The 23,064-nt window shown below is 44.8% G+C and overlaps 1 protein-coding gene and 1 non-coding gene across 5 annotated transcripts; one reads left to right on the forward strand and one right to left on the reverse strand.

Annotated features, from left to right (window-relative positions):
- Positions 1–268: 268 nt before the first annotated feature.
- PGBD2 (piggyBac transposable element derived 2) lies at positions 269–23,064 on the forward strand. Of its 4 annotated transcripts, XM_032137094.2 has the most exons (4): positions 315–376; positions 4,463–4,533; positions 10,849–10,912; positions 20,522–23,064. In XM_032137094.2, exons 3-4 carry the CDS (start codon positions 10,896–10,898, stop codon positions 22,281–22,283), a joined length of 1,779 nt encoding a protein of 592 aa, XP_031992985.1. In that variant the 5' UTR covers positions 315–376; positions 4,463–4,533; positions 10,849–10,895; the 3' UTR covers positions 22,284–23,064. The 4 variants fall into 4 exon arrangements, with proteins under 4 accessions (XP_031992983.1, XP_031992985.1, XP_058286764.1 ...); XM_032137092.2 differs by lacking the exon at positions 4,463–4,533 and having other exon boundaries at positions 269–376; XM_058430781.1 differs by lacking the exons at positions 315–376; positions 4,463–4,533 and adding an exon at positions 1,162–1,177.
- Positions 9,715–9,820, reverse strand: LOC116458125 (U6 spliceosomal RNA). The gene has a single exon (XR_004245199.1). It is a non-coding gene; the product is annotated as a U6 spliceosomal RNA (small nuclear RNA).

A 23,064-nucleotide genomic window follows, 5' to 3' on the forward strand; every position in this document is an offset into this window, starting at 1 on the left:
CTACCCTAGGAAGTCCCCATGCTCTCCTGATTAGGAGCGAGGAAGGTTTCCACGGTAGGACAGGGGTGGGAGGGTAACGGAGAGTGGCGGGAAGAGCTGAGCCGCTGGGGTGGGTTATTTCGGCCGTTCTGGCCTCGCAGGCGTTTTCGGGATCCCTCTAGGCGCCGCGGAGGTCTCGGAGTCTCGATGGTCGCTCGGGCCGGGGCGTGGCCTGGTCCGGGGGCGTGGCGTGGAAGGCCGGCCGAGGTGCAGCGAGCGCTCTCGTGCCGGACGTTGCGCGGCCGCGACGCCCAACGCCAACGCAGGCGCAGCGCTCTGGTTCGGCGCGGCTCACGGTCCGGTTCGGGCTCGCGGGTCTCCGTCTGGGGTAGGGGAGGTAGGCATCATTGTGCTCGCGCTGCAGGCAGGGCTTCGCTTGAGTACAGGAGCGGTTGGCCTTGATGTTGCGTTTTCTCAACGGCGGCGTCCGACGAGTTCGTCCTCACTGCTGCGCGCCGACGGTGGGCTGGCGGGACCAGGACAGGAACAATGGGATTCCGAGGGCCGCAAGGGGGCGCTCCCTCTGCGGGTTGGGATGCGAGGCCGGAGGCCGGGCGGGCTGAGCGGGAGGCGCAGCGGGGTGGGTGGGGACCAGGGCGGGGTCGGGCTAAAGAGGGATGGATGAAGGGCGGGGTGGGAGGGACCAGGTCGGGCTCGGGTGGGGTGGGCGGGACTAATGAGGCCGCGGCCTGAGGCTGGTGGCGGGGCTGCGAATGCCACGTCACATCCTGGGGCGGGGTGGCTCCCTGCCGGGGCGCGCTGGGGGCGGGTGGTTTTTAACTGTGTGGGCCTGGGAGGCTGAGGTTTCTGAGGGTCTTTGCCGTTCTTTCTCTTTTGCTATTGAGTTGGAGAGAAGGGAGGGTTCTTCCGTATCCCACAAAAGCCATTCTGAGCTGTTAGGTGAAGGGGTGGCCTGCCCTTCCACACCTGTGGGTATATCTCATCAGGTGGGATGAGAGACTGAGAAGAAATAAGACACAGAGACAAAGTATAGAGAAACAACAGTGGGTCCAGGAGACCGGCACTCAGCATACCAAGGACCTGCACCAGCACCAGTCTCTGAGTTCCCTCAGTTTTTATTGATTATTGTTTTCTTTATCTCAGCAAGAGCAATGTGGTAGGAGAGCAGGGTGATGAGGTCAGCAAAAAAAATGTGAGCAATAGAATCTATGTCATAATTAAGTTCAAGGGGAGGTACTATGCCTGGATGTGCACGTAGGCCAGATTTATGTTTCTCTCTGCCCAAACATCTCTGTGGAGTAAAGAATAACAGAGCAGCATTGCTGCCAACATGTCTCGCCTCCTGCCATAGGGTGGTTTTTCTCCCATCTCAGAATTGAACAAATGTACAGTCGGGTTTTATACCGAGACATTCAGTTCCCAGGGGCAGGCAGGAGACAGTGGCCTTCCTCTATCTCAACTGCAAGAGGCTTTCCTCTTTCACTAATCCAGCTCAGCACAGACCCTTTACGGGTGTCGGGCTGGGGGACGGTCAGGTCTTTCTTATCGCACGAGGCCATGTTTCAGACTATCACATGGGGAGAAACCCTGGACAATACCCTGCTTTCCAGGGCAGAGGTCACTGTGGCTTTTCACTGTGCGTTGTGCCCCTGGCTTATTGAGACTAGAGAATGGCAATGACTTTTACCAAGCATACTGCTTGTAAGCATTTTGTTAGCAAGGCACATCCTGCACAGCCCTAGATCCCTTAAAGCTTGGTTCCATACAACACATGTTTTTGTGAGCTCAAGGTTGGAGCAAAGAGGTTGGGGCAAAGTTACAGATGAACAGTATCTCAGGGCAAAGCAATTGTTCAAGATAAGGTCAAAATGGAATTTCTTATGTCTTCCCTTTCTATGTAGACACAGTAACAGTCTTTTCCCTACAATTAGGCACCTGGCTCAGCTTTGGGGTGTTTACATCTATAAAATGTCTTTTGAATAATTTTTATCTTGAATTAATTTCAGAATTTCAGAGTGTTGCAAAACAAGCAAAAATTCCCATGTACAGTTCACCCAGATTTCCTAGGGGTTAATATCTTATTTTACAGAACAGTCAACAAAACCAGGATATTAGCACTACAGGCCTTTCTCTACTCTCACCTATTTCTGTTTTGTAATTTAGGTTCCAAGACAGCATTTAGTTGTCCTGTCTTTCCTTGGAGAAATTTACGTTTTAAACAGCAGCTCTCCTGACTCCCAATCCCCTAGGACCCTTTAGAGTGTCCTGGGGAGCTCCAGGTCTCACACCAAGTTGCTTTTTCTTTGCCAAGTGCCTGGGCCAGTTTAGTTGAGAATGCCCAGTTGGACCTCTGGGCAGCTCGTGACCACCCTCTGTTCCTCCTCCCAGTGCTGCCAGGCTTGGTGAATGGCACCTCTGTGCACCAGCCATAGGGTGCCTGAAATCTAGGAGGCTTCCCCGATCAGCTTTCTCCCCTGCCCTACTCCTTCAACCAATTATCCAGACTTGATGGTTTTACATTTTAAGTCCTTCTTAGGTGTGTCCACTTCTCTCCATAGGCCCCACCCTTTTGCCGTAGCCCTTTTTGTCCATCTCCCTGCATCTGTGTTGGGGCCTGCATACTCAGTTGTCCATACTGCAGCCAGAATAAACTTGTTAACATACACCCTTCATTCTGTTATGCTCTGCCTGTAATTTTTTTTTTTTTTTAAACTTCCCATTGCTCTTATAAAGACAGGCCTCCTTAACAGGGTCTTCTAGTCTCTGCAGGGCTGGTCCAGCCTCTTGTACCCTGTCTCTCGCAGATTCCCTACTCTGGCCTGACTGCTTTGCTTCTCCTGTGCTGTGCCTTTTGCCTGGGGTGCTATTCCTTGCCTGCTGAGGGAATTGTTTCTCTTTCTGCAGCTCTCCATTATTTTATCTTTTCCTCAGGGAGATATTCTCTGACCTCCCTGACTAGATCAGTTTCCATTTTACGGGTTCTGATAAACACCTCCTTTCCTTCTTAGCCCTGTCATAGTTACAATTTTGTGCATATATGCCTGGCACCCAGTAGATACTTCAGATGTCTTCCAAACGAATGAAAAAGTGATAGTGTGGCTGCCTAACAGCCTCTATCTAGACATTATCCCCTTCGTGGGCTTGCTTGGTATTTAGGGGCACTGGCTACCCATGTCCCCTTCCTCTGTTGGTTGTCTCAGGCAGGGCAAGAAAGATGGAGGAGCCACATGTGAGGGGATGGAGGGCCTGGGGAGCACAGTCTACAGACTCCTGAAAGGTAGAATGAATGGGTTTTGCTGAGCTTCTTACGTATGCATCCCCCTCTGACCTGGTTGAGTCCACTGTATTGGATTCTTCACTGACAGATATTTCCTATGCATGGTTTTAGAGACTCTTTTAGGAGTATATTTTAGTTAGGGTCAAGCATATATCAAGAGCTTCTGGTTCTTTTCTAAATAGTTGTCTCAAAGCCAAATAGTAAAGATGAAAATGAAAGTCTGCAGCAGGTTGAGATGGACGGGGTGCCCTAGAGTGTGGCCATTTGGCTCTGTGGCATGATTAATTTGGTTCAGCGAGTATTTATTGAGGGCCTACTGCATGCCAGATGCCATGTTGCCTTCTGGGGATACAGAGGTGGGTCGATCTGAAGATGGATTATTAATTTCAGTCTATTGTGGTGAAAGCTGTGATAAGAGGAAGACTTGATTGGAAGCTTGATGGATGAGAAAGACATTGCAGGGGATCCCATAGGCAGGGAATAGCACCCCAGGCAAAAGGCACAGCACACAAGAAGAAAGCAAAGCAGTCAGGCCAGAGTAGGGAACCTGAGGGAGACAGGATACAAGAGACTGGACCAGCCCTCAGGAGTGGTCTGAACCTAGAGGCAGAACTGGGTGGGGATAAGGCTGGGGACCAGGCTGTGAATGGCTTTGATTTTATTTCAGAGCTTGGTTGGATTGTGACCCAGGGCAAGTTGTTGGTAGGCTGTGAAGATGGGCTCATGCCCTAATGGCTGGAGGCTGTCAGTCTGGATGTTAGCAAGTGGATGGGGCCAGCCTAAGGCACAGTGGAGGAAAAGGTGGTAAACTGCTGAGAGGTGGAGCAACTGTGAAATGGTAACACAAGTCAGGCTTCTTGACCCAAATCTGGCTGGACCTGGGGAAGAAGTCAGACTGTTTGAGTTTTATCAGTCATACTGACGCATCCTTAAACATAATTTCTGCAGCAAAATGTATGGATATTTGTAGTAACAGAATTAGACATTATGAAGAGCCTCAAGTCAGTCCAGGTTTTGCTGCCAAAGAGTTTGTTGCAAAGTTTTGAAAGAAAGTTCAGTTTTTAAAACATATTTGGCTTTTGGAATTGCAGGTGAGGGGTTGTGGACCTGAAATTATAGTTAACACTTGGGAATCCAGGCCTGTTGTGTCTGCTTTACACACATTGACTCTTATTGTTTTCACAGTGCAATGAGGGTAGGTACCATGATGATCCCATTTTACGCATGAAAGACAAGGGCGCCAGGAAGTCTCTTTGGTAAGTGACTTTCCAAAATCACACAGCTCGTCACGGGTGGCCCCATAGTACACACTTTTCCTGGGCTGCAGACTTGTGAAGGGTCAGGAGAGATTGAGGGACTGAGGTCTTTCTTTCGCACCTCACGCACCTGGCATCTGCCTGTAGCAAGCCCGCCTTCGTGCCAAGAAGCTCAGAGCAGAAGGGGAGCTGGAGCCCCGCAGACATCACAGTCACACTCTTGGATTTACTGAAGGCCCATGGGGACTCATGTCTGTGATTACTGGAGCTTATGATCTAATCAGGGGATGAGCTTTTCTCACAAGCCATAGAGGAATTTAAGTGTGATGTCATGTGGACCAGAGGTGGTCAGAGGCCCTGTGTATGGATAAGTTGGGATGCGGGCTGGCTGGGCTTTGAAGAAATTCAGGTGAACAATTTTATAAGGATTTTATACAGAGATTCTGTATAAGGGACACAGATTGTCACATGTGGAGATGACCTAATTTTCTTCTTTTAGCTGTGCAAGATGTATGTGTTCTGGAACATCACAGACAAACATCTTTAGCTTGCAACTCCCTCATCACGGCAGAGCAGCATTCCCATCAGGCACTGGCAGGGTCAGCTGGAGAGTATTTGTTCAGGTGTTTCTTTGCAAATGTCCCTGTGCCTGTGTGTGTTTGTGTGAGTGTGTAAAATATACATACCAAAATACATAAAATGCACAGGAACAGTTTAAAGAATAATGAACAACTCTGAATATCCTACTCAGTTTAAGAAATTGAACCTTATGAAAACTTTATTTTTTATTTCCATGTTTTTGGGGAATAGCTGGTATTTGGTTACATGATTTTTTTTTTTTTTTTTTTTTGAGACAGAGTCTCTCTGTTGCCCAGGCTGGAGTGCAGTGGTGCGATCTTGGCTCACTGCAAGCTCCGCCTCCTGGGTTCACGCCATTCTCCTGCCTCAGCCTCCCGAGTAGCTGGGACTACAGGCACAGCTTGCTGATACCATTTTCTGTTTTCTTGATAGTGGCCAGCGTAATGGGTGTAATGTGATATCTCATGGTTTTGATTTGTATTTCCCTTATGACTTTTAAAACTTAGGTAGTTTAGTTTTTATTCCTATTTGTTGTATTTGGTTCTTTTTAAGTGTGCTTGACCTTTTTTTTTTCATTTCAGATTTTATGTTTCTTGTTCATATTGTTTCTTACAATGTATTAAACATATATATTTTGTATTGTATGATAATTATGACATCTGTAGTCTGTGGGTCTGATTATGCTGTCCGTTGTTTCTGCTGACTCCCATTCATGGTACTTTATTTCCTTGTTTACTTTATTATTTCCTTGTTTATGACTTTTTTTTTTCAGAATGTGAATTCATCTTTGGAACTGTTATCAGTGGAGCTCTTCAATGTTTTTGTTGGGGATATAGTCCTCCAGAGAGGTTTTATCTGTTTTCACTATTCCTGGGGAAGCACTGCTAATGAAGGGCACTTTGGGTTAAAATTTTAACCTGAGGTTATTGAGGCCATTAAGCAGTATCCATTGGCCTCATAAACCTTCATAGTTACAAGTTCTTAGGAGACACTCCGTCCCTGACTTATCCAGTGGTATGGTTAACTCAAGCATGTTTATTTTCTGGCCTCTTCTTCAGAGTTGGGTTACTTTTCATTTATCCTTGTCTCTTGGGTGCAGCCCTTTGGTAGGCCCTTTGTGCAGGCCTATTTTCCTAGCCCTTTGTGCTGGCCTGCCTTTAGTTTCCTCTAGTGTTTATACTCCATTTAGTTCAGAATAGGAGGCTTAATGGCACCACAATTCATGAGAACTCCTCAGAGTGAAAGCTAGCTGAAGACTCCCTTGCTCCTTAGGGCTCCCAGATTGATTTTGCTTTTTGACCCAGTGAGATTCCATATTTTCTTGTCAGCTCAGTGCAGCACTTAAAATTTTATCCAGCTCTTTAAGTTTTCATCAGGAGAGTTTTTTTGGGATCTGTGGTCTGCCATACTGCTGGAAATGGAATATAGGCATCTCATTTGATGGGTGTCTTTTCTACTTCCCCTTACTCCTGAGAGCCACCTTGAGGCAGGCGCGAGGGGCCCATAGGAGTGGAGGCCACTGATTGCAGGAGCTACATTTTCTCTTATCTTCTGTGTCTGCAGAACCTAGGCCAGGATCCACCCCACAGGACATGCCAGCCACTGTTACTGCCTGACCACAAAAGCTTGAGAGTGAACCTACAGAGGCTAGAAATTGGGTAGCTGGGCAGAGGAAGATAGAATAACATCAGGAGGATAATATATTTGTCATCCTTTCTGGAGGGCTAGAGGGGCATAGGAGGTGTGTTGGAGCAAGATTGATTGTATGTACGTGCACGCATAACTCTTAGAATTGGCTGCAAAGGGGCAGATGGAGTCAGAGTTTGCTGAGTTTGGTTTGCTTTTATGGGTTCGTAGGTAGACGATTCGGTGAACTTCCTGGCAGGCTGGCAGGGTAGAAGTTCATTGGAGAGGTTGGGCTTAAAAGCTGCCTGAGGTAGCACGGGGAGTCTCTGGGATTAGTCCTTTGGTAAGGGCTCTTGCCACGCAACGTTGAAGTTGTATTTTCAGGTTACCAGGACAACCAGTTGATGATGGGGTCATTTGGGCCATGGTTTGCGTGTAGGGTACTAACCAACTCCTAACACTCTTTTTCCTGGCCACATAGCATTTTCACTTTATCACTGTCTGTGTACCTTGTGGTTTGGGAGCTGTTGGTTGGCCCCTGAGAACAGCCCACTGAGCATCCATTCACCTCCTTCTGGTGGATAAAGGAGAAAAGGCTGGAGGCATGAGTGTTCCCCTGCGCTGTCCCTGTTAGGGGAGGAAATGGACTCGAGGAACTACTTTACTGAGTATTTTTGCATTCAAGGCCCTGGGTTCTGTAGTCGAGTCTTAAGGATAGGGGCAAGTGACCCTTTGGTGATACCTGTCTGGAATGGGCTCAGCTAGGCGATAGCAGAGGGGGCAGAGGCCTGGTGTGTCTAATATATTAAAGAAGATTAGGAAGCAGACCTGGAGAAGATTAGGAAGATGATGCTGAGAGTTTTATTTTAGCCTTCAGGAGAGGCCTTTGGATTCTCATAGAAAAAAAAAAAATTCTCAAGGCCTCTCCTGAGGGTTCTGGCCCAGCTCCTGTGTCTGCTGGACCCTGTAGCAAGCACTGTGTGTATATATAATGTAGATCAGACCCAGCTACTATGTAAGTGTTGTATATACAGTTGTGATTAGGCTCAGCCTCCCTCTGAGTGTGCTTTGGTATACAGTGGAGATCAGACCCAGACCAGAGCAGATAGTATTCATGAAATGGTCTCACAAACAACAAAAGGAGACTGGTCTGTGAAGGGCGTGCTCTGAGTAGCTCACAAAGGGGGCCTTGGCTCAGTTATCAAGAATTGGTCAGAAGCAGTGTGACTGAGCTGACTTAGGGCCAAGTGGGGCTTCATTTGGTGGGGGTGAGATAGGAATTACAACGAATTTTAGACAAGTAAGGCCACATTCACCTGAAGAGTGTTGGCACTTGTTCTTTGTATTTGGCACTGTTCTAGAAGGGTTACATATGCATATGTCAAGCAACCATGAATGCGATAGCTACAGATACAAAAGGACCTATGTGTGTTGCATTGATGATGACGTATCACAAACATTGATACTATTGGTGACGTAGTTTTTCAAAATGGTCAACAAGTTTTGGTAAACTTCTGATAAAAAGATTTTCATTTTCTCTACTATTAGTATGTTTGCTATACTATATTAAAATTGTGCAAAAGATGTTTTATCTTTATATAAATCTGAGTTTGGTTCTAAGCCCAAGTTAAATCATTGCATATAGGTTTTGGCAGGACAGATGGAAGTTGTGAGGGTATGAGACAGGTTTGGTTGTGGACTGACCCACACATTGTGGGACTGCTGTAACCCTTTCCACCCCTTCTGCCATTGTGACAACCAACCTTCTCCCCCAACAAATTTTAAAGCACCTTCTGGGTCCTCTGCTTCCTCTCTCCACTAACTGCTGCTGTTCTGGGTGCAGCAGGGAGACAGAGAAGGATATGATGCCAGGTGGGAGAGCTACTGGAGATGCGCAGAGAGGGGTTGTTGGTCTGTTCTTGCGGTTGTAAAAGTGGCCCAGAGTGAGTTGTCCAGGGAAATTAAAATGCATAGAAAATTTAATATCTTAAAATGAGAAGTTAACTTGAATCAGCTGTCCAGGTGGCTTGCCAGCAGTCATCACCATTTTAAAAATATTGGCATGGGGTCCCTGTGGTGCTGAGATATTTCCATAGGCTGAATCCTTGTGGAAACTCCCATCATCATTGTGTGCACGTGCAAATCCCCCTACTCCTATAATTAATTTCTGTGAGCTCTGGATAAACAAGGGTGCCTCCTGACTTCTGTTTGCATTTCCTCCCAGCATTACTGCATTTTATCAGTTTATTGACAGGGTCAGGGTTACTGGTTTTCCATTAAATTATTCAAGCGTGACTGTCTAATCTCCTGGAAAATTAAGTAGATGCCCTTGGACACTAACATTTTCCAAATCTGTTGTGATTTTGTTCTGCATCGCTGGGCAAGTCACTTCTTTCCATGCCTCAGTTTCCTCAATGGTTAAATGGGGGTTATTACAACCTCAAGAAGTTATGAAAGGAATGAAATGCATTGACATTGGTAAAAATACTTGAAACAGTACTCTGCACTTAAGTGCTCACTTGCTAAAAGGGTTTCTAATGTCTTTACTCCAAAATATTTCTTTTTTTTTTTTTTTTTTTTTTTTGAGACGGAGTTTCACTCTTGTTGCCCAGGCTGGAGTGCAATGGCATGATCTCGGCTCACCGCAACCTCTGCCTCCCAGGTTCAAGCGATTCTCCTGCCTCAGCCTCCCTAGTAGCTGGGATTACAGACATGTGCCACCACACCCGGCTAATTTTGTATTTTTAGTAGAGACGGTGTTTCTCCATGTTGGTCAGGCTGGTCTCAAACTCCCGACCTCAGGTGATCTGCCCGCTTCGGCCTCCCAGAGTGCTGGGATTACAGGCCTGAGCCACTGCGCCCGGCCCTACTCCAAAATATTTCAAACATACAGAAAATACAGAGAAAAATATATCAACATCCATGTCCCCACCTCCCAGATTTAACACATATTGCCATATTTGATTCAGATTTTTTAAAAATATGGAACACTTACGAATTTGCATGTCATCTTTGTGGACAGGCTATGCTAATCTTCTCAGTACTGGTCCAATTTTAGTATATGTGCTGCCGAAGTGAGCAGTTTTTTTTTTTTTTTTTTTTTTTTTTTTGAGATGGAGTTTCACTCTTGTTGCCCAGGCTGGAGTGTAATGGCGCGATCTTGGCTCACTGCAACCTCACCTCCTGGGTTCCAGCGATTCTCCTGCCTCAGCCTCCTGGGTAGCTGGGATTACAGGCATGTGCCACCACGCCTGGCTAATTTTGTAGTTTTAGTAGACACGGGGTTTCTCCATGTTGGTCAGGCTGGTCTCGAACTCTCGACCTCAGGTAATCTGCCCGCCTTGGCCTCCCAAAGTGCTGGGATTACAGGCATGAGCTACCGCGCCCGGCCAGAGCACTCAGATTTTATAAAAAGAACTAACTGATCTGGTTGGCCTTCCTCTCCCCACCACCCCATCTCATCTTCCACTTCCTCACTCCAGTTTCCCTCCCTCCCCTGTGGGTACCCTTTCTGTGAAAAGCTAGCGTGTAGCCTTCCACTTCTGGCTTTATACTCCTACCCTGCACATAGTATCTGCTGAGAACACAGGGAATTTCTTGTGGGTATTTATAGTTACGTAAGTGGTGTTCTACACGTTATCTCTGCAGCTTTGTTTCATTAAGTGTTGTTTTCAGGATCTGTATGCTGTCTACGTAGTTGATTTTTTTAAACTTCTAATTAATATAGTTATATTCATTTCCCAGTTGGTAGTCTTTTAGGTTTTTCTGATGTTTAGCTGTTATGGACAGTGCAGCAGGATGTTCTACTGGCATCTATTAGTAGAAGCCAGGGGTGCCGTTAAACATCCTAGAATGCAGTGGAAAGCCCCCTGCCACCCCACAAACAGACTCATCTAGCCCCAAATGTCATCTACTTTAGAATGTATTTTGGTGGGAGTTGTGAGATGAAGGAGTTTGTTCTTTTCCCTCTGAATAACCAGTCGACCTAGACACTATTAAGGTAGTGAATCTTAAGTCAGATATATTTTTCCCTTAAATGGTAGAAAAGATCCTGTTGCCTTGCTTCTTAAGATACGATTTTTTTTTAAATTGACTTTTCTTGTCTTACAGGTTCTTAGACTCTGTGAGTAAAGATAGTTTCGTCTTCCCAGTTCATCATGGCTTCAACATCCAGGTAGGAGTGCCGTTTGATCAAATGTTTTATTGAAGAATTTATTCCCCTATGTTTTTGAAAGGCCAAGTCCATGACATTTTTAGCTCTTGGCCTCAGTATAAGAGTTGGTGTCCAGGAAGTATAAAGGAAGAAGGGCGAGGAGATGGGAGAAGAATGGGAAAAATGGGAAAAGGCTGACGGTTGTGTATGGGTGTGGTCATGTAGCACTAATGTTTTTTTTTTTTTTTTTCCCATAATGCTTTATTAATTACATATTTTCAAAGGAATGGTGTCTTAAGGTCCCAGAATCCACCAGAGTGTTCACAAAAACATCGTAAACTATCCCTTGAACGGTAGTTAAAAATCAGGTCATGATAGAGCTGCCTTACATACCTACCCCTTCCTGAGGTGAAAACCTCACATATTTGCCAAATGGCAGACAGCTTACCTGGATTAAGGTTCACAATTTAAAATAGAATATTAGAAAAAGAGGCTGAAGTGACTTACCTATTGTTAAGGCTGGCTGTTGTTGTACACACTCCAGATTTTATGTATGCATGTTAATTAAGTAATGAGAACCCCAGGGCAACATTTAGTATAAATGTTTGAACATTTTTCCCATTAGAACAGTGAGCATCATGTTTCCCCATATAACGGCTGACACAGACAACCAAATTCCTTCAGACCTTTTCAACACTTGTTTGGAAGGTAGATTGCTTCCTTTTGAGTTCTTTACATTTATGGCTCAGTGTCTGCGTTCATTTTTCTGGGGGAATGCTTCCATAAATTTCATAGCTATTGCTATAATCTCTCTAGTGATTAATCTCTGAAAAGTTTAATGAACTGTCTAAAGAGGGTGATTTTCTACTTGGGCCTGGTAAGACACTTTTTTTTTTTTTTTTTTGACTGGTAGATTCTTATTTTATTTCAAGATCCTCAATACTTTTTTTTTTTTTTATTATATTTTAGGGTTTTAGGGTACATGTGCACAATGTGCAGGTTTGTTACATATGTATCCATGTGCCATGTTGATTTCCTGCACCCATTAACTCGTCATTTAGCATTAGGTGTATCTCCTAATGCTGTCCCTCCCCCCTCCCCCCACCCCACAACAGTCCCCGGAGTGTGATGTTCCCCTTCCTGTGTCCATGAGTTCTCATTGTTCAGTTCCCACCTATGAGTGAGAACATGCGGTGTTTGGTTTTTTGTCCTTGCGATAGTTTACTGAGAATGATGTTTTCCAGTTTCATCCATGTCCCTACAAAGGACACGAACTCATCATTTGTTATGGCTGCATAGTATTCCATGGTGTATATGTGCCACATTTTCTTAATCCAGTCTATCGTTGTTGGACATTTGGGTTGGTTCCAACTCTTTGCTATTGTGAATAGTGCTGCAATAAACATACGTGTGCATGTGTCTTTATAGCAGCATGATTTATAGTCCTTTGGGTATATGCCCAGTAATGGGATGGCTGGGTCAAATGGTATTTCTAGTTCGAGATCCCTGAGGAATCGCCACACTGACTTCCACAATGGTTGAACTAGTTTACAGTCCCACCAACAGTGTAAAAGTGTTCCTGTTTCTCCACATCCTCTCCAGCACCTATTGTTTCCTGATTTTTTAATGATGGCCATTCTAACTGGTGTGAGATGGTATCTCACTGTGGTTTTGATTTGCATTTCTCTGATGGCCAGTGATGATGAGCATTTCTTCATGTGTTTTTTGGCTGCATAAATGTCTTCTTTTGAGAAGTGTCTGTTCATGTCCTCTGCCCACTTTTTGATGGGATTGTTTGTTTTTTTCTTGTAAATTTGTTTGAGTTCATTGTAGATTCTGGATATTAGCCCTTTGTCAGATGAGTAGGTTGCAAAAATTTTCTCCCATTCTGTAGGTTGCGTGTTCACTCTGATGATAGTTTCTTTTGCTGTGCAGAAGCTCTTTAGTTTAATGAGATCCCATTTGTCGATTTTTGCTTTTGTTGCCATTGCTTTTGGTGTTTTAGACATGAAGTCCTTGCCCATGCCTATGTCCTGAATGGTATTGCCTAGGTTTTCTTGTAGGATTTTAATGGTTTTAGGTCTAACATATAAGTCTTTAATCCATCTTGAATTAATTTTTGTATAAGGTGTAAGGAAGGGATCCAGTTTCAGCTTTCTATATATGGTTAGCCAGTTTTCCCAGCACCATTTATTAAATAGAGAATCCTTTCCCCATTTCTTGTTTTTGTCAGGTTTGTCAAAGATCAGATAGTTGTAGCTATGCGGCGTCATTTCTGAGGGCTCTGTTCTGTTCCATTGATCTATGTCTCTGTTGTGGTACCAGTACCATGCTGTTTTGGTTACTGTAGCCTTGTAGTATAGTTTAAAGTCAGGTAGCGTGATGCCTCCAGCTTTGTTCTTTTGGCTTAGGATTGACTTGGCGATGCGGGCTCTTTTTTGGTTCCATATGAACTTTAAAGTAGTTTTTTCCAATTCTGTGAAGAAAGTCATTGGTAGCTTGATGGGGATGGCATTGAATCTATAAATGACCTTGGGCAGTATGGCCATTTTCACGATATTGATTCTTCCAACCCATGAGCATGGAATGTTCTTCCATTTGTTTGTATCCTCTTTTATTTCATTGAGCAGTGGTTTTTAGTTCTCCTTGAAGAGGTCCTTCACATCCCTTGTAAGTTGGATTCCTAGGTATTTTATTCTCTTTGAAGCAATTGTGAATGGGAGTTCACTCATGATTTGGCTCTCTGTTTGTCTGTTATTGGTGTACAAGAATGCTTGTGATTTTTGTACATTAATTTTGTATCCTGAGACTTTGCTGAAGTTGCTAATCAGCTTAAGGAGATTTGGGGCTGAGACAATGGGGTTTTCTAGATATACAATCATGTCATCTGCAAACAGGGACAATTTGACTTCCTCTTTTCCTAGTTGAATACCCTTTATTTCCTTCTCCTGCCTGATTGCTCTGGCCAGAACTTCCAGCACTATGTTGAATAGGAGCGGTGAGAGAGGGCATCCCTGTCTTGTGCCAGTTTTCAGAGGGAATGCTTCCAGTTTTTGCCCATTCAGTATGATATTGGCTGTGGGTTTGTCATAGATAGCTCTTATTATCTTGAGATACGTCCCATCAATACCTAACTTATTGAGAGTTTTTAGCATGAAGGGTTGTTGAATTTTGTCAAAGGCCTTTTCTGCATCTATTGAGATAATCATGTGGTTTTTGTCTTTGGTTCTGTTTATATGCTGGATTACATTTATTGATTTGCATATGTTGAACCAGCCTTGCATCCCAGGGATGAAGCCCACTTGATCATGGTGGATAAGCTTTTTGATGTGCTGCTGGATTCGGTTTGCCAGTATTTTATTGAGGATTTTTGCATCAATGTTCATCAAGGATATTGGTCTGAAATTCTCTTTTTTGGTTATGTCTCTGCCAGGTTTTGGTATCAGGACGATGCTGGCTTCATAAAATGTGTTAGGGAGGATTCCCTCTTTTTCTATCGATTGGAATAGTTTCAGAAGGAATGGTACCAGTTCCTCCTTGTACCTCTGGTAGAATTCAGCTGTGAATCCGTCAGGTCCTGAGCTCTTTTTGGTTGGTAAGCTATTGATTATTGCCACAATTTCAGAACCTGTTATTGGTCTATTCAGAGATTCAACTTCTTCCTGGTTTAGTCTTGGGAGGGTGTATTTGTCAAGGAATTTATCCATTTCTTCTAGATTTTCTAGTTTATTTGCATAGAGGTGTTTGTAGTATTCTCTGATGGTAGATTGTATTTCTGTGGGATCGGTGGTGATATCCCCTTTTTCGTTTTTTATTGCATCTATTTGATTCTTCTCTCTTTTCTTCTTTATTAGTCTTGCTAGCGGTCCATCAATTTTGTTGATCTTTTCAAAAAACCAGCTCCTGGATTCATTAATTTTTTGAAAGGTTTTTTGTGTCTCTATTTCCTTCAGTTCTGCTCTGATTTTAGTTATTTCTAGCCTTCTGCTAGCTTTTGAATGTGTTTGCTCTTGCTTTTCTAGTTCTTTTAATTGTGATGTTAGGGTGTCAATTTGGGATCTTTCCTGCTTTCTCTTCTGGGCATTTAGTGCTATGAATTTCCCTCTACACACTGCTTTGAATGTGTCCCAGAGATTCTGGTATGTTGTATCTTTGTTCTCGTTGGTTTCAAAGAACATCTTTATTTCTGCCTTCATTTCATTATGTACCCAATAGTCATTCAGGAGCAGGTTGTTCAGTTTCCATGTAGTTGAGCGGTTTTGAGTGAATTTCTTAATCCTGAGTTCTAGTTTGATTGCACTGTGGTCTGAGAGACAGTTTGTTATAATTTCTGTTCTTTTACATTTGCTGAGGAGAGCTTTACTTCCAACTATGTGGTCAATTTTGGAATAGGTGTGGTGTGGTGCTGAAAAAAATGTATATTCTGTTGACTTGGGGTGGAGAGTTCTGTAGATGTCTATTAGGTCCACTTTATGTAGAGCTGAGTTCAATTCCTGGATATCCTTGTTAACTTTCTGTCTCGTTGATCTGTCTAATGTTGACAGTGGGGTGTTAAAATCTCCCATTATTATTGTGTGGGAGTTTAAGTCCCTTTGTAGGTCACTGAGGACTTGCTTTATGAATCTGGGTGCTCCTGTGTTGGGTGCATATATATTTAGGATAGTTAGCTCTTCTTGTTGAATTGATCCCTTTACCATTATGTAATGGCCTTCTTTGTCTCTTTTGATCTTTGTTGGTTTAAAGTCTATTTTATCAGAGACTAGGATTGCAACCCCTGCCTTTTTTTTGTTTTCCAGTTGCTTGATAGATCTTCCTCCATCCCTTTATTTTGAGTCTATGTGTGTCTCTGCACGTGAGATGGGTTTCCTGAATACAGCACACTGATGGGTCCTGACTCCTTATCCAGTTTGCCAGTCTGTGTCTTTTGATTGGAGCATTTAGCCCATTTACATTTAACGTTAATATTGTTATGTGTGAATCTGATCCTGTCATTATGATGTTAGTTGGTTATTTTGCTCGTTAGTTGCTATTGTTTCTTCCTAGCCTCGATGGTCTTTACAATTTGGCATGTTTTTGCAGTGGCTGGTACCGGTTGTTCCTTTCCATGTTTAGTGCTTCCTTCAGGAGCTCTTTTAGGGCAGGCCTGGTGGTGACAAAATCACTCAGCGTTTGCTTGTCTGTAAAGTATTTTATTTCTCCTTCACTTATGAAGCTTAGTTTGGCGGGATAGCAAATTCTGGGTTGAAAATTCTTTTCTTTAAGAATGTTGAATATCGGCCCCCACTCTCTTCTGGCTTGTAGAGTTTCTGCTGAGAGATCAGCTGTTAGTCTGATGGGCTTCCCTTTGTGGGTAACCCGACCTTTCTCTCTGGCTGCCCTTAACATTTTTTCCTTCATTTCAACTTTGGTGAATCTGACAATTATGTGTCTTGGAGTTGCCCTTCTCGAGGAGTATCTTTGTGGCATTCTCTGTATTTCCTGAATCTGAATGCTGGCCTGCCTTGCTAGATTAGGGAAGTTCTCCTGGATAATATCTTGCAGAGTGTTTTCCAACTTGGTTCCATTCTCCCCATCATTTTCAGGTACACCAATCAGACGTAGGTTTGGTCTTTTCACATAGTCCCAAATTTCTCGGAGGCTTTGTTCATTTCTTTTTATTCTTTTTTCTCTAAACTTCCCTTCTCTCTTCATTTCATTCATTTCATCTTCCATCAGCGATACCCTTTCTTCCAGTTGATCGCATCTGCTACTGAGGCTTCTGCAATCTTCGCGTAGTTCTCGAAACTTGGCTTTCAGCTCCATCAGCTCCTTTAAGCCCTTCTCTCCATTAGTTATTCTAGTTATCCATTCTTCTAATATTTTTTCAAAGTTTTTAACTTCTTTGCTATTGTTTTGAATTTCCTCTCGTAGCTCAGAGTAGTTTGATCGTCTGAAGCCTTCTTCTCTCAACTCATCAAAGTCATCCTCCATCCAGCTTTGTTCCATTGCTGGTGAGGAACTGCGTTCCTTTGGAGGAGGAGAGGTGCTCTGTTTTTTAGAGTTTCCATTTTTTTTGTTTTGTTTTTTCCCCATCTTTGTGGTTTTATCTACTTTTTGTCTTTGATGATGGTGATGTACAGATGGGTTTTTGGTGTGGATGTCCTTTCTGTTTGTTAGTTTTCCTTCTACCAGACAGGACCTTCAGCTGCAGGTTTGTTGGAGTTTACTAGAGGTCCACTCCAGACCCTGTTTGGCTGGGTGTCAGCAGTGGTGGCTGCAGAACAGCGGATTTTCGTGAGACCACAAATTCAGCTGTCTGATAGTTCGTCTGCAAGTTTTGTCTCAGAGGAGTACCCGGTTGAATGAGGTGTCAGTCTGTCCCTACTGGGGGGGTGCCTGCCAGTTAGGCTGCTCAGGGGTGAGGGACCCACTTTAGGAGGCAGTCTGTCCGTTCTCAGATCTCCAGCTGCATGCTGGGAGAACCACTACTCTCTTCAAAGCTGTCAGTCAGACAGGGACCTTTAAGTCTGTGGAGGTTCTTGCTGAGTTTTTGTTTGTCTGTGCCCTGCCCCCAGAGGTGGAGCCTATAGAGGCAGGCAGGCCTCCTTGAGCTGTGGTGGGCTCCACCCAGTTCGAGCTTCCTGGCTGCTTTGTTTACCTGAGCAAGCCTGGGCAATGGCGGGCGCCCCTCCCCCAGCCTCGCTGCCGCCTTGCAGCTTGATCTCAGACTGCTGTGCTAGCAATCAGCGAGACTCCGTGGGCACAGGACCCTCCGAGCCAGGTGCGGGACACAATCTCCTAGTGTGCCGTTTTCCAGGCCCGTTGGAAAAGCGCAGTATTGGGGTGGGACTGACCCGATATTCCAGGTGCCGTCTGTTTCCCCTTTCTTTGACTAGGAAAGGGAACTCCCTGGCCGCTTGCGCTTCCCGAGTGAGGTAATGCCTCGCCCTGCTTCGGCTCGCGCACAGTGCGCTTCACCGACTGTCCTGCACCCACTGTTAGGCACTCCGTAGTGAGATGAAACCGGTACCTCAAGCAGAAATGCAGAAATCATCCGTCTTCTGTGTCGCTGGGGCTGGGAGCTGGAGACCGGAGCTGTTTCTATTCGGCCATCTTGCAGCACTAATGTTTACACTCGATAGAAAACCATGACTTCACTTTCCTCATCTTTCAAGATAAAGACACCAGATGGTTACTCCTGGGGCCACCTCAGTCCCTGCACGCTTTCTCATGCCTGGAGTTTGAACAGGCATGTGCAGAAGTTGTTTGAGGGTCTGGGGGTGAGCAGGAGCTTGGGCAGTCAAACCTGGTAGAGACCTTGAGCTTGCAGCCCTGGATCTGCCCCTGTGAACTGGGTGAGGACAGGTCAGGAAAGCGTGAAGATGGCTGCTGTTCCCTGAGAACCTTACTCCAAGGCCCATGAGAAGGGCTTTTAATTTCCTTTCCCTTCAAACTGGTCTCTTTTCCTGGCCCATGCAGAGCTTGGATGAGTGAATACCTCACCTCCCTGGAGGTCAGCATGGCAGCTGACAGTCAAATCTCCAGGACGTGAGGTTGGAGTGGATTTCTAAAGCAGCCTGATCTCCAAAGTCCATGGGCAGGTCTGCACTGATGTAGCCTCTGTGGGAAATCCTGTATCCTTCTTCTGGGGTGGAGGGTCCTCACGTAGAGGTTGGAGCCTGCAAAGGGGCACAGCGAAGCTGCAGGGACCTCTGTGCCTACCCTCCCTGCTGAGTCCATTCTCACAGCCAGGGTGATGTGTTTGCAGCCTAGATGTGACTCCTCACTACCCTGTTCCATGGTTCACTCCCACCCCTGGGGCTACCTATGGCAGCTGAACACCGGAAGTCCTGGCCAGGGCCTGTGGAGTCCTGTGGGGCCTGGTTCTCTCTGGCTCTGCTCTGCTGTCTTGTCCTCATTGCACCTGCAGCCTCGCTGATCTCCTTGCTGTTCCGCAGATGTCGAATCTCTTCAGTGTCAGGGCCTTGTGCCTGTGGTTCTTTCTCTGCCTGGGACATCTTGTCTCCAGCTGTCTGCAGGGCTCATTTCTCTCACCTCCTTCAGGCCTCCCACCCTGTGAGCCTTCTCTCACCATTCTGTCCAAAATAGCAGCCCTAGCTCTACCTCTTTGTTGCATTCTGTCCCTTATCTGGATGGCATTCATTGCTACCTGACACCATCCTGCATAGCTACTTGTCTGTTGACTTGTTGTCTGACTCCTCCAATTAGAACTAAAGTGCTGTGCAGGTTGGGAGCGGAGTTTACCCATCGCCAGCCCCTGGGCAGCACCTGCTCACTGTCTGTGCTCAAATGCAAGTACAGAGAGTCTCCCACTTAGCGTGGTTCAACTTAAGATGGTGTAAAAGCTAGATGCATTCTGTAGAAACTGTACTTTCAGTACCCATACTGTCACTCTGTTTTTCACTTTCAGTCCAGTAGTCAATAAATTATATGAGCTCTTTAATACTTTATTATAAAATAGGCTTTGTGTTAGATGACTTTTTTCCCAACTATAGGCTAACGTAAATGTTCTGAGCACGTTTAAGGTAGGCTAGGCTAAACTATGATGTTTGGTAGGTTAGGTGTATTAAATGCATTTTCAACTTATGACATTTTTAACTCATGATGGGTTTATTGGGATGTAACCTGATTGTAAGTCGAGGAGCACCTGTATCACTCACCATCCATTTGGTTCGTATGTCCACAGGGCCAGAGAGTGTCAGGAGTTTCCATGTTTTCCAAATTGATTTGGCTTCTGAATTGCAGTTAGCATACAGTAGGATAGCCGCACGGGAGCTATCTGAAAATCCAAATCTGCTCAGTTCTTGAATTTGGGTAGTGAGAGTTCAAGTAGGGAGAGTTTGAGAATTTGGGGAATGAGGGAAACTTCTATTTGTCAATAAGAGAGGGAAGGTATAGTAAGACAAATGTAATTGCAGAGCTCCTAGGGCCATTGAGTCTGAGGGGACAGGAGTGGGTGTCACTCCAGCTGACCAGGGCTCCCTGTTGCCAGTTTCTTTTATCTGGGGTGATGACAGCAGCATCTGGATTCATCACTAAAGGGGATCCTCTGTTTTAGAGCACATTATTTAAGAAGGAAAGGAAGTAGGTAAGACCTCTTTTTCTGTCTCCCATTGTTAAAATACTTCTGCACTTAAAAGCATAATCTGTGGGCCGGGTGCCATGGCTTACGCCTGTAATCCCAGCACTTTGGGAGGCTGAGGCAGGTGGATCACGAGGTCATGAGATCAAGACCATCCTAACACGGTGAAACCCCATCTTTACTAAAAATATAAAAAAATTAGCCGGGAATGGTGACACGCACCTGTAGTCCCAGGTACTCGGGAGGCTGAGGCAGGAGAATCGCTTGAATCCAGGAGGTAGAGGTTGCAGTGAGTTGAGATCGTGCCACTGCACTCCAGCCTGGGTGACAGAGCATGACTCCGTCTAAAAAAAAAAAAAAAATTATAATAAAAAGCAGAATCTGTGTTTAGCTGGAAAATTTACTTACTAAATGCTGTACCTTGTGGTGCCAGATCTGTGAAGCCATTCAAGTGAAAGTGTTTTATAGCGGAAGCACCCTCCTCTTTTCTGCTGAACCATTGGCTTTCTGGCATGGCCTCTTCCTGATTCTGTTTCCTGTCATAACAGAGATGTCATTGCTGGGAGAGGTCTCCACTCAAAGGTGAAGTCTGCAAAGCTGCTCGAGGTTCTGAATGCTATGGAGGAGGAAGAGTCCAACAACAACAGGGAAGAGATTTTCATTGCACCTCCCGACAATGCTGCGGGGGAATTCACTGATGAGGACTCAGGTGATGAAGACAGCCAGCGAGGTGCTCACCTACCTGGCAGTGTGCTGCATGCTTCAGTCCTGTGTGAGGACTCTGGCACCGGGGAGGATAATGACGACCTGGAGCTGCAGCCAGCCAAGAAGAGGCGGAAAGCAGTTGTGAAACCTCAGCGCATTTGGACCAAAAGAGATATTCGTCCAGACTTTGGCAGTTGGACGGCATCAGATCCTCATATTGAGGATCTCAAAAGCCAAGAGCTGAGTCCCGTGGGCCTTTTTGAGTTGTTTTTTGATGAAGGAACAATTAATTTCATTGTTAATGAAACCAATCGTTATGCTTGGCAGAAAAATGTCAATCTGAGTCTTACGGCTCAGGAATTGAAGTGTGTTTTGGGCATTTTGATTTTAAGTGGGTACATCTCTTATCCAAGGAGAAGGATGTTCTGGGAAACCTCTCCCGATTCACATCATCATCTTGTGGCTGATGCAATTAGAAGGGACAGATTTGAACTAATCTTCTCATACTTACATTTTGCAGATAACAACGAACTTGATGCAAGTGATAGGTTTGCCAAGGTCAGACCTCTCATCATCCGGATGAACTGCAATTTCCAGAAGCATGCCCCCTTGGAAGAGTTCTACAGCTTTGGCGAGTCTATGTGTGAGTACTTTGGGCACCGGGGGTCCAAGCAGCTGCACAGGGGGAAGCCTGTGCGACTTGGCTACAAGATTTGGTGTGGGACAACCAGCAGAGGCTACTTGGTGTGGTTTGAGCCCTCACAGGGCACACTGTTTACCAAGCCAGACAGGAGCTTGGATCTAGGAGGCAGTATGGTAATAAAATTTGTGGATGCGCTTCAGGAGCGTGGTTTTCTGCCATATCACATATTTTTTGACAAGGTTTTCACAAGTGTTAAACTGATGTCCATTTTGAGGAAAAAGGGGGTGAAAGCCACAGGAACTGTTCGTGAGTACAGGACTGAGCGATGTCCCCTAAAAGACCCCAAAGAACTGAAAAAAATGAAGAGGGGTTCATTTGATTACAAAGTCGATGAGAGTGAGGAGATCATCGTGTGCCGCTGGCGCGATAGCAGCGTGGTCAACATTTGCTCCAATGCTGTGGGCATAGAGCCAGTGAGGCTGACCAGTCGTCACTCTGGAGCAACTAAAACGCGGACTCAGGTCCACCAGCCATCACTGGTGAAGCTGTATCAGGAGAAGGTGGGCGGTGTTGGTAGGATGGATCAGAATATTGCCAAGTACAAGGTGAAGATCCGAGGCATGAAGTGGTACTCAAGCTTTATTGGCTATGTCATTGACGCTGCCCTCAACAATGCATGGCAGCTGCATAGAATCTGCTGCCAAGATGCCCAGGTGGACCTCCTTGCCTTCCGGAGATACATTGCCTGTGTGTATCTGGAGAGCAATGCTGACACGACCTCTCAAGGGAGGCGAAGCAGGCGGTTGGAGACTGAGAGCCGCTTTGATATGATTGGGCACTGGATTATCCATCAGGACAAGAGGACCCGGTGTGCCCTCTGCCACTCGCAGACCAATACCCGGTGTGAGAAGTGCCAGAAGGGTGTCCATGCCAAGTGCTTCAGGGAGTACCACATCCGTTGACATCATGTGACATGCTTGTTTGGTTTATAATGAGATGTTTACAGTTAAATACGGATAGCAGTTGAGCACTTCTGTTTTGTGTTGGAAAAAAGACCTGAATTTCTGATGACCTGATTTTCTGTTTTCTCCCTACCCACAATACAGTTATCTTTTTTATTGTGTTCTATTATGCCTACATGTGATATAAATTAATATTTATATTCATTTATATTTATATTTTTGAACTTATTTATTTAAAGTTATGGATCACTTTTTATTCAAATAAAAGTTGTGCTTTGGGGTATGTTTGAATCCTAGTGAGAATAATCAAAGGAAAACTTGCAAGGACAGTAAGAAGACTTCACCATTGCGTGCCATGGTTTATCATCTAAGATAGGCAATAGTGTATACATATGTAAATGTGATGGATTTCTTAATCATATTTATTTCACATTAATCCAAGGTTATCAAACTTTTGAGGGATAGATAATCTGCCTTGTATTTAGTCAGAGGGCTAGAGGTGCAGAGTTCATATTTTCTTGATGAAAATATTTTCCTAATATACATATATCAATGTGGGATTCACTTTTGTAAAAAAAATTATTTTTTTAATTTTTGTGTGTACATAGTAGGTGTGTATTTTTATGGGTTACATGAGATATTTTGATACAGACATGCAATGTGTAAAAATCACATCAGGGTAAATGGGGTATCCATCTTGTCAAACATTTGTCCTTTGTGTTACAAACAATCCAATTATACTGGTATTTAAAAATGTACAATTAAATTATTTTTAACGACA

Source organism: Hylobates moloch, unplaced genomic scaffold (assembly GCF_009828535.3).
Source record: "Hylobates moloch isolate HMO894 unplaced genomic scaffold, HMol_V3 SCAFFOLD_18, whole genome shotgun sequence".
NCBI classification, from domain to species: domain Eukaryota; kingdom Metazoa; phylum Chordata; class Mammalia; order Primates; family Hylobatidae; genus Hylobates; species Hylobates moloch.